The following is a 12,495-nucleotide window of genomic DNA, read 5'->3' on the forward strand; positions in this document are numbered from 1 at the left end:
TAACTTCAAACATTTGCAAATGGTTACTGTGAACTCCCCATTGTACCATAAACAAGTGTAAACTGCTGAAATTCAGAAAATGCACAAATACAAACAGCTATCCCCCAAACTCCAAGGCAAAGACAAAGAAAGGAGTATTCCATTTATAAATGGAATTCTTTGTGGAGAGAAGAGTTTGGGAAATGTTTATACATTGTTTTCCTTATTATTTGGAGGGATTTTATTTTCAGCTTACAGAAGCTGCAGAACTGGTATTTGGCATCTTAAAAGTTGAAGATTAAAGGAAGTTTCCAACCTTTTAAAATCTTCAACTAAACTTAATTAGTTCTGCATCTAGGAAAATATCTGCCTATTTAAATCACTTGTAATCATATCAACGAACAAGAATGCATAAAGTCAGGTAACCAGGAACAGAAACAGTCAAAAGGAAAAAACAAAACCCTGTGATTGCCGAGAACTAGCAAAAATGATGATTTCTTTGAAGGTAACAAGCAGCTGCCTTGGACTACTGATTTCAAGTTACAGTCTGCTTTGAATCTATTTTAAATGATTTTTTAAAATAGTCATACTGTATGAAAATTGTGGGCATAGCAAAAGGAATGAAAAACCTGGATGGCAGTTACTGACAAACTCTATGCCGAGAGAGAATACGAGTCACCAACAAGCTCAAGAAGAATCACTCACCTCCGCCTCATCTACCCCAACTCAGCCCGGGTTTGCTTTTGGTTTTTAATGCTTCCCCTTTGGCTTTAACTTGTCACCAAACAGTGTTCATTGTCAGGTCACAAAAGTCATGCAGTCCTTTATTTAATGGATGCATTTCCAATTTCTGTAACCACACATGGGCAGGGTTTCTGAAGGCATAGAAGAAAAACAGCTCCACGTGTGCAGAGAAAATCAGGAAGGGTCAGAGGATGTGAGTGAATTACAGCAGGTTGAGACTGTGCTATGAGTTGACATGGAACTACAGAGGGCAAGAGGCGATGTGATTTAGAGGGGCAGAAGCGTTCTTCCCCCAGCTTAAATCACTTGCCTTGTCACCCCACTGTAGCTGGCAAAGACTGAGAGTCTCTAGGTTTAGAGAAAAGCTGTAATTTCTTGGGGAAACCCATCATAAAAAAGAACTTTCCAATCTCAGGGGGACCGTAGGCGATTTCGTCACTGCATCTTCTAAAATTGACTGAAGCCAGGTTAATATTTTTAGTAATGACTCTGGTCCACGTACAAGACCCTTGCCTGATTCCTTATTCAGAAATATATATCATCGAAATAGCCCTCATATATTTCATGCTTTTATGTTCTTTTGGCCCCATGCTACTTATGGACTAGTGACACTCTCCCTGACCTGGTCACTTCTCACTCTAGTAATGGTAGTAAAAGTTTTCACCCTCCTGCTCTTTCTTTAATGTCATTTGAATGAGTGACACTAGAATGTGTTTAAAATGACAGTTCCTGATGCTTTTTTGGCTTTCTAAAGGCCATCACTTTTTTGGTAGTACATCTTTGCATTACTCACTGCTTTGTCAACCAGATTAAACTACGCTGGTAGAGAAATTAGGGCCATTTTCAACTGAGGTGACTAGCAGAAGGCTGAGACTGTCTTTAGAGAATAGAACTTGCAGATGTAAAATCAAGGATTGGTGAGCTGAGTTTTAGTATTCTGCTCCTACTGGCAAAGCCATCAATGAAAAAGGAAGCCTCAAATTATGAGAAACCCTTCTTGCATCATCCATCAAGGTCCCTTTCACGGGCTCCGAGCTTCCCAGGCAAACTCCTGGTTACAAGTCAGGTAAGTGTCTGGGTAAAGGTGCTGACTTCGAGGGACAATGGTTTGGACACATCACATCAAGTGTTCTTGTCCACATCTGTATTTCCTACTGTGAAGTAATGGGTTGGTATTCTCGTTTTTTCATTGTTCTTGCTGAAAAATACAACTGAAAATGCTAAAAACAAACAAACAAAAAACCACTGTCTAAACACTTAGAGAAGCTGGTGGGTAGGCTTAGTTTTTATCTAGGAAATTTCCCCCAAGACAACTGAGGTGAATGAAAGAATTTCATCAAGTAGGATAACAAAGGGACCAATTAATATCTACAGTGTATTCCCTGGAGTCAGACAGCCTAAATTTGAATCTCAACTTACTAACATGGAAATCCTGGAATCTTGGGCAAGTTACCTAATTTCTACACCTTAGTCTTCTCATCAGTAAAATGAAGACAACTGCCAAATGAAACCTGACCCAAAGATATCCTACTGAAAAATACTTAGAGAAAGACCTGCACATACAAATATGAGCCACTGTTCTTCCTAAAAGCTACACTTCCTGCCAGACCTCCTTCCTCCCGGCGTACACCGCCACCAGACTGAAAGTGCCTTGAGGACAGGCGCTGCCCCAGATTCACTTTGTCCCCCGCCCCACTCCCCTGACCTCCGCTCCTGGAGAGAGCTGTGCACAAGCTTTGTGCTCAATAAATATTCATTCCCCTGCTTTCCTCTCCATAAACAGCTGATAAACCCCAGCAGAACATTAACTGTCCTTGTGGACAGAGGAGAGCACCCAGGATTTGGGTCCAGGAGGCCCGAGTCGAATACCAGTTCCCTCACTTACCAGCTTTGATTTGGGCAACATCTCCAAGCCTCATCTTCATCCTTGTAAATGCAGACAATGCTTATTCAACCAGGATTGGCGGGAGGAACAGGCAGCCACACAGGCTCACTGCCCTCCCCCTAACTGAAATTCTGGACTTGTTATTCATGGTTCACTTGGTATTAATGATTCCTGCCCCCGCCCCCCCAAGGTCAGGGATGTGCACTCTCACCCACTTCAATGACTGTTGCCCTTTTCTCTGCCAGAGCCTCCCACTGCTTGGCGAGGTGAGCAGCCCATCAGCTGAGCTGCTGAGTCCCAAAAAGGGGAGAAAGCAAAGCTGGTCAGTGATGCTTGAGGCCTAGCCTGGGGAATGCTGGTTGGTGACAAATGAAGGAAGAGATCCCAAGAACAGGAGCTGCTCTAACACCTGACCAGGCAAATGGGGCTTCATGGCCTGGGTTCAGTTGGCATAGGCATCTAAGAAGCTTAGATTTTATTCTCATCTTGCAAATGGAATTCCCTGGTTATTGAGCACATTTGGTGAGTTGGGACATTCTGCCAATGCCTGTACCAGCTAGCTCCAGGAAGTGGCTCAGCTCACCTTTTACTACAGTCAGTCTATAATCTCATGACTGAACACGTACAGGTTCCGAGTAATCGTTTGCTCCTTCCTCCCTGCATCCTCCTCTACTTACAGACAGGAGCCTAAGAACAAAAGTGTAATTAGTAGACAGTGTTTCAATTCAGGTTCAAGACTGGGCTTTATCACTAAGTGACCTCGGGCATGGCACTTGCTATTGACTCAGTTCCCTCAGCTGTAAAATAGGAATTGGATCAAAATGATGGTAGTATGTGACCACACAAGGCGTAGTGTACAACACATAACGTAAAACCATGATTGTCAACACAACTCTCTCTCCCTCTCTATCCCCTTTGCACGCGTTTGCCTTATAAGAAGTAAGGAGCAGTGCACTGACTCGTGCGGAGAAGAGCCCCGGTGAACATACAAACCTTTTACTTATTCTGATTTCTAATTCGGAGGCACCTCCTTTTGAGTGGAGGCTCCAGGTCCTCGGGCCCGGCGCTGAGCATGGGCGAGGAGATGATGCAAGGCGCCATGGCAGCCTTCTCCGCGGGTTTTGGCACAGGCTGGATCACGCAGCCCGTCTTGGGCAGCATCCGCAGAGCGTAGGCGTGGTCCTCGTCCGCGGGGTTATTAAGGTTCGGGTCTGACTTGTCGCCCCCCGCCAGAGCCTCCTCCCCCATCAGCTTTTTGGCCGCCTCCCCGTCCAGGTGGCAGTTGGAAGCACAGTTGTTCTCCTTGACCGACTCCAGCTCGCTCACCGCCGGCTCCTCCGGCGACAGTAGCTTCTTGGGGGGCGCGGGAGGCGGCGGCGGCGGCGGCGGGGGCTGCTCGGGCGGCGGCTCCGCGCCCTTGGCGCCCTCGGCGGCGCCCCGCGTGCCGTTCACAATGACATTGCAGGCCGCGGCGGCCTCGGGGCCCGCGGGGGCGCCCGGGCCCGGGTCGCCAGCGGCGGGCGGGCTGCAGTGGCCGTCCCTGCAGCCGCCGCAGGTCCTGCGCTCGGCGGCGCCGGGTTCGCGCTCCGCCTTGACGTGCGCGTGCAGCGCGCGGTGGATCACGTTGTGCAGCCGGGCCCGGTGGCCCACCGTCAGGTCGATGACGCCGTCCTGCGGGCCCTGCAGCACGCCGCCGGGGAAGCCGAGCTGGCCGCCCGCGCCGGGGGGGCTGCCGGCGCGCCGCGTCAGGTCCACTACCTCGCTCCGGCCGTGCTCCGCCGGCGCGGGCGCCAGGCTCAGGGCCTGGCCGGAGCAGCCGGGCGGCGAGTCCGCGGACTTGGACGAGCCCTGCTTGGAGTCCCGGGGGGACAGGGAGTGTCCGCCTGGCTTGCCTCCTGCCGCCGAGGAGTCGCCGGGGGCGCTCGGAATGAAGTTCTCCCCGTTGCTGGAAAACCCGTTGGGGGGCTTGGAATCACTGACATGGGGGACGGGAATGGGAATGGGGATGGGCACGGGCAGGGGCACGATCACGGGGTATGGCACGAGCAAGGTGGGGGGCGGCACCAGCGGGGCGAGCGACGGCAGCCCGAAATTCATCATCTGGGGCACAGGCATTGGGCCATTTGGCATCATGCTTACCGGCGGGAAGGGGAGACTCGGCAAGGGTGCGCCGGGAGGCGGCGGGGGCAGCAGACCCGGGGGGTTCCCCGGCATGGTCGGGGTGCTCGGGGGGTGGATGTGGGGCGACAGCAGGGGCCGGTGCATGGGGCTGGAGGTGGGGCCCAGGTTCCTGGGGCCGCCTGGCGGGGGCCCGATGCCGGGGAGCATGGGGTTGGACAGGGGGCTGTTGGGGTTGGAGGCGTGGTGCGGTGGGCCGCGGATGAAGGGCGGGCGGAGCTGCTGCATGATCTGTTGTTCCATGAAGATGGGCAGCGGGACCGGGCCGCGGTTGGTCATCACCATGGGAGGGCTGCGAGGCGGGACTCCGAGGGGAGGCCCGATGCTCGCAGGTGGCTGGACGGAGACAGGAGGGATGTTTGGCGTCTCGCTGATGGGCATGGACTTGGGCACTGGCGTAGGGATTTTAGTGACAGAGCAGTTGGCAGTGTCAGATGGAGAGACGGTGGTGGACGCCGATGGGCCAGGGCCCTGGCTTTGGCCAGCTGCAGCCACCGGGGAGGGGGCCTTCCTGCGAGCATCTGTTAGAGGGATATTCCAAGAGTCTGGAGTGAGCAGCTGCACCCCGGTGCCTTCTGTTTTATTTTCCATGGGAGGGTGTAATGTGCTGCACAGCCCAGCTGGAAGATTGGCCTGTGTCTCTTTGTAGAAAATGTCCATTTTGTACTGATTGAGACATTTCGCGCTGCAGAACTGAAGCCTTCTTTCCCCGTCCCCAAAGTCCAGGTATTCTTTTGTGTGTCTTATGTGCTTACACCAGTCACATACCTACAACACAGTAATAAGAAAAAAGATAAGCAATCTACTTTGGTAGATAGCATTTCATGTTTTACATAGAGGTTCTTTTCAAACTTTATCATAATTTTTCAACTAGGTGGAAGTGTTTCCTTCTAAAAGGTAAAATTCTTAAATGTTTGTAAAATGATTTCTCTTTGGAAGCCAGAATCGCTTTATAAATATTAACTCTTCAGACTAGCAATTACCACCATCTCCTATTTTAAAAAAAGAAAAAAAAACTGTTGTTCCCCTTTAAGCATAACTTAAAGGTGGATCTGACAAAGAGTACATATACCTGCCCATATATTTTCCGCAGTCAAAGAGGCTCATTGTTCATGCAAATCTAGATAGTTTTGGTGAAAAGAATTCTCCCAAAAGTTCAGTGGGCTTTGAAATATAGACCCTTAAAATTCTCCTCACACAAAGTCACTTTACACTACTGACTGTTGGATAATGCAGTTGGAAGGGGTGTGCTGTGTTAACCAATAACACAGAGCACTGAACATCATTATGTCTGGCTTCCAAGGGGAAACTTGGAATTAGTCATGAAGTCTGTGTGAGGTTTAGCTATTCCCAACCTGTGATGTTGCAGCAAGCTAGAATTATTTTTTGAGCTGTTTGCCCACTCTCTCTCAGTAGTCAGAATTTTTGGTGACATTTCTTGGCAGGCAGTCTTATTTAACAACTTTTCAAACACCAGAGAACGTTTTCCAAAAGTTTTTATGGCTTTTCCGCCCTTCAAATCTACTCCTGGCAAAAGAAAGACATCACCAAATTTATTTTAAAGTTGGGCTGCAGAACTAATTAAAGGCTGAGAGCTTTTCCCAATTGGAAATCACTAGACATCAAAGTTCAAAAAATAGTCATTCTCGGCTTCAGAACCCATTACTTTGGAGAAATTATTGTGATTTCATTAACACATTAATTTTGCAACACCATCAGCTCTCACAGATGGTGAAGACATGATCTACAATTCAAATATGACTCTTGTTTGCACAAATGTCTTTCCTTCATATGGCATTTTAAACAAGAATTAATATGAGTAATCTTGCCATAGCTATAAACAGATAAACAGATGTCAAAATTTTCAATAGTTCTTTCAGTGCCTTACTTTTTTGACTGAACATTACACACACAATCTTTTTTTCTTTTTTTTGGTCATTTCCTCAGCACTCAAGCCATACAGCAGGAGAGGAAGAATTCTGAAACACAATGCAATGGTGAGTTCATTGAATCTGAATCTCTTTTCAATAAAGCCCTGGTTCCAGTATTGCTCTGAACGGAGCCCTGTTTTTGTTGAGAAGGGTGTCTGTTGTTCTGTTGCTGGTGCATGTTGTTTTTTTTAACTATGGCAAACTGATAGCATTAAAAATGATAAATTTTAGTAATGATTGGTCACATAAACAATGCAAAAACAACATATGTTGGGCATTTGATTACTCATCTCATTTAACTCTCAGCTTTCCTAGACTGTAAACAGTGGTGGCAGGCTAGTATGTGATTTTGAGTGTACACACTCATGGCAGATGTGTCTGTATGTGTAAATCCACTCTTTTCCTTCTCACTTTTCCCCCTGATATTGCAGGTAATATATTTGATGGTGTGAGACTGAATAACACGTACTTATTGGCATACATTAGTTTTTTGTTTGGTCTCATATCAAAAAACCCTTTCAAAATGCTTGTTGCAAAAACAAACAAACAAACAAAAAAACAATGCTAAGACACTCCTGTGTTTCATTACAGTGTTTCAAGTTTCTCCAGAATTGAGAGTTGTGTTTTTATTTTTATCACAGTTGAGATGTCTAGTTTACAAATAAGCACAGAATTGCCTCTGATGAGAAGAGACACACACAATCTCTCAGACTCTTAAAATTCTCATCTAGATAAAGGCCAAATAAACTATTGAAAACTTGATGCTCATAAGTTATTGATTTTAAAACCTGATCATTTTTATAAAATTAATGTATAATGACATGACATTTACATTCCAATATGAAATAAAGCCACCAGATTCTGTTTCAACATTAGGAATCCATAGAAAGCCTAAAATGAAGCCTAAGTGAAGGATCAAATATAGCTTCTTTAATCATGAACTAAAAAAACAAACATTATCAATGAATTAAACTAATTAAAATAATATATTAAAATTTCTGGCATATTTCTTTTGGATCATATTTTTTAACCATAAGGGGAAAGAGTTTTCTGAAATCCTTAATTGGTTTTCAAATTGCCAGACTGAATTATTTGCCTCCAGAGGATTCCTATGTTTCCTCAAGCTAAATAAATATTTTCAAGTAGAGTAACAAAAAATAATCTAAATATAACTTAAATGCTCTCCCTTTACTTCCTTCACTTTCAATAATTCATTGATGAATAAGGAATGCTTATAGATCTATCCCAATTATCCAAGGAGTGTTCTCCACCATATTTTATTTATTTCCTCATAAAAGGAATTACAGACATCAAAGTTCGAAGCAGATTCTGTTTTATCAGGCTTTCCAGTTAAAGCAAAAGCCTAATGGTTACCTACTTGATTTTCTGCAGCATCCCAAAGGGTTTACATAATATTGTGACAGTTTATGACTATCTCATTTTGGGTAAGAAGTGTGAGTGTGTATGCTTGTCTTATTACATTTCAATTCTGAACACTGGTCTAAAAACACAGTAAAGCAATCTTTCTGGTGAAGCGAAAAATTATTAGAGGAAAAAAATTGTCACTTAATACATAATGAATCACGTCTGTCTTATAGGACACATCGTTTAAGATTGGGTCAATGAATTTATGGCACAAATGGCTATATCATGTGAAGCAATAAAATGCAACACATCATTCATTCTACATCTAACTAATGACACACTTCTCATAATTAAAGATTTCATCATAAGAGCCTGAGCTGATTACTTAAGATGTAGTAGTTAGGTGAAAAATATATACTGTAGATCTTTCTCTTTAATAAAATAACATTTGCATATCCATGAAATACATAGCATGTGTCTCATAAGCTATGGTTTTTCTGAATTGTGGTGTTATAGGGTATCCTTCCCGTCTTTTTTCCCACAGACGGCTTTAATTTTTTCTTTTTAACCTTTTGAGGCATTATTTTTTTCCTCATTATGCCAAGAAGTACCAAAATTCCTTCAGATATTTTAGAAGATAAAGAGTAAGAAGTGCAGAGCTCAACTCACTGGGCTCTGGAATGATTTCCCCTAATTCCACCCGGCTTTGTTTCTGTTGGAATCTGGCCTCTTTGGTTCCACTTCTCCCCCTAACAGGTCCCAGATTGGATGGAGCTGAGGCTGAAGCTGTTTAATGATGGCAATCTGGGGACCGAACAATCAGCTAATGCGAGGCCTTTGAGCCAGACAGCTGAAATGCTTCGTATCACAAATACATAATGTATCACGTGGAAGACAAAAAGATCACAAAGGAGATAAACAAATTCGTATTCCATTCAACCCTATAACAGCAGTCCTCAAAAAGATTAAATTTACCTTCCTGGGATGTGTCCAATTCTAAACAACAGAATGAACATTTCCTTTAGTCCATTTAGAGTATTTATATTTTGGTGGCTGACTGCCAGGGTAGTACTTATAAGCTCAGTGGCCTGATGGATTCACTCCTTTCCTGTGAAATAAATGTGGCAACCTACACCACTAAACTGCTCAAAAGACACTGCCTCAGCAGAAATATCACTTGCTCTTGATACAAGAAAACTGAAAAGCAGGACTTCTGGTTCCTATAACTCTTTCCATCTTGTATTTCCCCTGGAAAGAAAGAAAGCTATTCATGTTGGCAACTGAGCCTTTATTTTTATATAAACGTCCAAAGTCAAAGCCAAAATATGCCATGAGGTTACCCACATGGGCACAATATATACACTCGGCTGGGCTTAGAAGAAGATTCGGGTAGTGAGGGAGGGGGGACAGGGTTCCTAATTAACACATTAATCAGCTGTCAGCTGTGGGAGTGAAGTTCATCTTCCAGTGGAATCCACCCACCACTGCCTTCTGAGTGGTGACCAGCATCAGGCAATATTAAGAAACTCTTGCTGAAATCTTTCTTACTGGGCAAAGACATTTGCAGCAATGGAACAGTAAAAAGATATTAGCAAATCCTTGAATACCATCAACAACTTGAAAACAAAACAAAAGGTTCCTGTGCTCCTGACTTTTCATGAATACAGCACTCAGGTAACAACAGCTCAGAAATTGTAGCTGCTGTAACCAAGACGGGAGCTTGCCATAAGAGGCTGATTCTCTAGATCTTGGCCTGTTGAACACAGCATTGATCCTGCAGTCCAGGCCAGCTCAAAAAATCATGAGCTCACCTAGGAGTGAAGCCAAGGAGGCTGGACAGACATGGACCACAGGGGTGATCACTGTTTTGAAGAGTTTGGGTCTGCTTTACCTATAGATAATCACCTCATAGCATGAATTAAGGACCTTAGACTGATCCTGCCTGAACACCTGCTTTCAGCTCAACCCTGCAGTCCATGGCCCCAGCACCAGCTGTTCCTTTGGATTCAGGCTCTGCCTTTATCAGAGCCCTAATTTGGTGCACTTGGGCAGCAGATTGATTTGGAATCAGAAGATATGGATGTGAGTTTGGGCTCCATCATTTTCCAGCAGCACAGCCTTACGAAAACATCAGCTTCAGTTTCTTCGTCTGTGAAATGGAGCTAATAGTAGTGATGGGTAATGCTGGTGTACTGGGCATATCAGTAACCTTTATGGAATATTTTTTCAGTTCCTAACCTGCCTCCCTCATGGTTGTTGATTTCCTAGGAACATCCCATATGTTTAAGTTCAGTTTAACTTAATGGGAGGATGTTTCTAATGGCAGCGTGAGGAGGAAAATGAAGGTTTTCATCCAGGCTTTCCTAGGAGCCTGCGTGTGTTTGACATAGAATGGAGCCTATCTCTCTCTGGGCAAACACATGCTGAACCTCACAGAGCCAGCTCCATCCTGCCACTCCAGGGTGAAGAAGGACTGTCTGCAGAGACAAGGAACTGGATGACATACCTGTGTGAGTCCCACTGCCCACCCTCCTGGGAAGGCCTTATTCAGTTCCTGCTGAGCCCACTTTTTCTAAGGCCAGTCATTCTCCAGTTCAGGCAAAAGCTTGAAAAAGCAGCACGGCTGCATGGAAATGAGTGTTAGAACCATTAAGATGAGTAATTCCTCTTAGGCTCAACTGCTGTTTGAATAGTGGAAGCCATAAACTGTGCTATTCATGTTTTATTAAAAAACAGAACTGATGAACGATCTGCTTGACTCATTACATGGCAGAAACTATCTTCCAAAGGAAGGGCCAGAAGCCACGGTATCACATGCCCTGAAGACAGGATGACCCGAGCCGGCACGGCAGAATGTGTGTGAGGGCAAGCCCCTGTGGAGGGGCGCCAAACTCTGATGGGGGAGACCAAGTTCACCATTCCAACTTTCCTTGCAGAGTTGGATTACAGTGAAGGAAGGAAGAAGATGACCTAACCTTAGACGTGCATAGCCACACAGAAATCAGGAGAGGGATTTAGAATGAGCAAAGGCTATTATTGTGTTGTTGTTTTTTTAAGTCAATTCATGGAGAAGTTCATTCTCAAAAAAACTAACTTTCTGCAGGTTTAGAGTCCAACATGATGGTGTTTGCTACATAGTTCTTTTTGTATAAGCGTCTTATTTGGTTTTTTGTTTGGCTTTGCTGTTGGGCTTCTCTCTCTCCAACCCCCACCCCTATCTCTTGGTCTCTCTCTTCCTCGTATAGGATTTGGAACTCAAGAAGACACTAACAACCATCTTTGTTAGAACTGAACATCTCCCTAGAAAGCTGCCCTGTAGGAACTTTATACCATGACTCAATTACTACTTATAAGTTTCCAGCTGGATTTCAGAAACCCTGGGCCAGGTCACCAGGGCAGAGCCTTCTCTTTCACACATGCCATGAGCTCTGAGAGGCAGAGCAGAGATATGCTTGGTTTTTAGGATCTCAAAGCGCTGACAAATGGCTTCCAGGATTTCATGAGTGCTGACAAATGCCTCCTTACTGACCCAAGTCTCTGTTTCTACAGCCAAAGCAAGAGATGGACTCCTGCCCTGTATTCAGTGATGGAGGGTCCATCCATCCTCATGGCCAAACATATGACTCAGAAGAAGGTGATTTTTCCCTTTGTTCTGACAAGTTTGGTTGCCTAAGCGCATTAGTGTATCGTCACAAAACTCTCCACTTCATTAAAACTGGATAAATGCTACTTACATCTTCCTAACACAAGTCATCCAGATGGAAACTGAAAAATTCAAACATTGGAAAATCTGGCCCACCTGATGCCAAATGTTTGCCTCTCTGTTTTTCAGTTCTGCAGCTCTGAGAGGACAGACACATAGTCCAGGAGATCTCAGAGCAATGAAATTCAGCCCTGAGCAGAACCTCAGAGATCACTGGGGACACCCCTCCAGCCTCCAGCTCCTGGGAGGGCAATACTTAATCATGCTCAGCTCAGGTGCTCAGCTGTAAACTGAGATCGTCTATCGGGACGCACTGTCCAGGAAACATGTGGCCAAGAAAGAACCAGCAAGTGACTGCAGACATGGAAAATGTGCCCCATAAAAGCAGAGAGCCATGTCCTACCCTATCCTCCAGGGAATCGCTGCTGCCATGCCCTGTGACTCGATCTTTTCTCCTTTATATCAACTCCAGATATTCTAATTGTGACCTGCCCTGAAAATTCTGCCATCACAAATCCAATTATTCATTCACTGGATTCCTTGTTTCAGGAGGCACTGAACTGCGAAGCAGTACAGTAAAGATTTAGCACCTGCCCTCAAGAAGCTCAGAATCTATTAACAGACATGGGAGGGACTTCCCTGGTGGTCCAGTGGCTAAGGCTCTGTGCTCCCAATGCAGGGGGCCTGGGTGTGATCCCTGGTAAGGGAAC

At 45.1% G+C, this 12,495-nt stretch overlaps 1 protein-coding gene across 2 annotated transcripts in view; it reads right to left on the reverse strand.

The window, feature by feature from the left end:
* Positions 1-12,495, reverse strand: part of SOBP (sine oculis binding protein homolog) — a 164,528-nt gene that overhangs the window by 15,972 nt on the left and 136,061 nt on the right. For both annotated transcript variants that reach the window (XM_061427668.1, XM_061427667.1), the window contains one exon: positions 3,602-5,554. In XM_061427668.1, the coding sequence (XP_061283652.1) occupies positions 3,605-5,554 (1,950 nt within the window). In that variant the 3' untranslated portion in view covers positions 3,602-3,604. The remainder of the gene's footprint in view (positions 1-3,601; positions 5,555-12,495) is intronic.

The sequence above is a fragment of the Bos javanicus genome, chromosome 9 (assembly GCF_032452875.1).
Source record: "Bos javanicus breed banteng chromosome 9, ARS-OSU_banteng_1.0, whole genome shotgun sequence".
Taxonomy (NCBI): domain Eukaryota; kingdom Metazoa; phylum Chordata; class Mammalia; order Artiodactyla; family Bovidae; genus Bos; species Bos javanicus.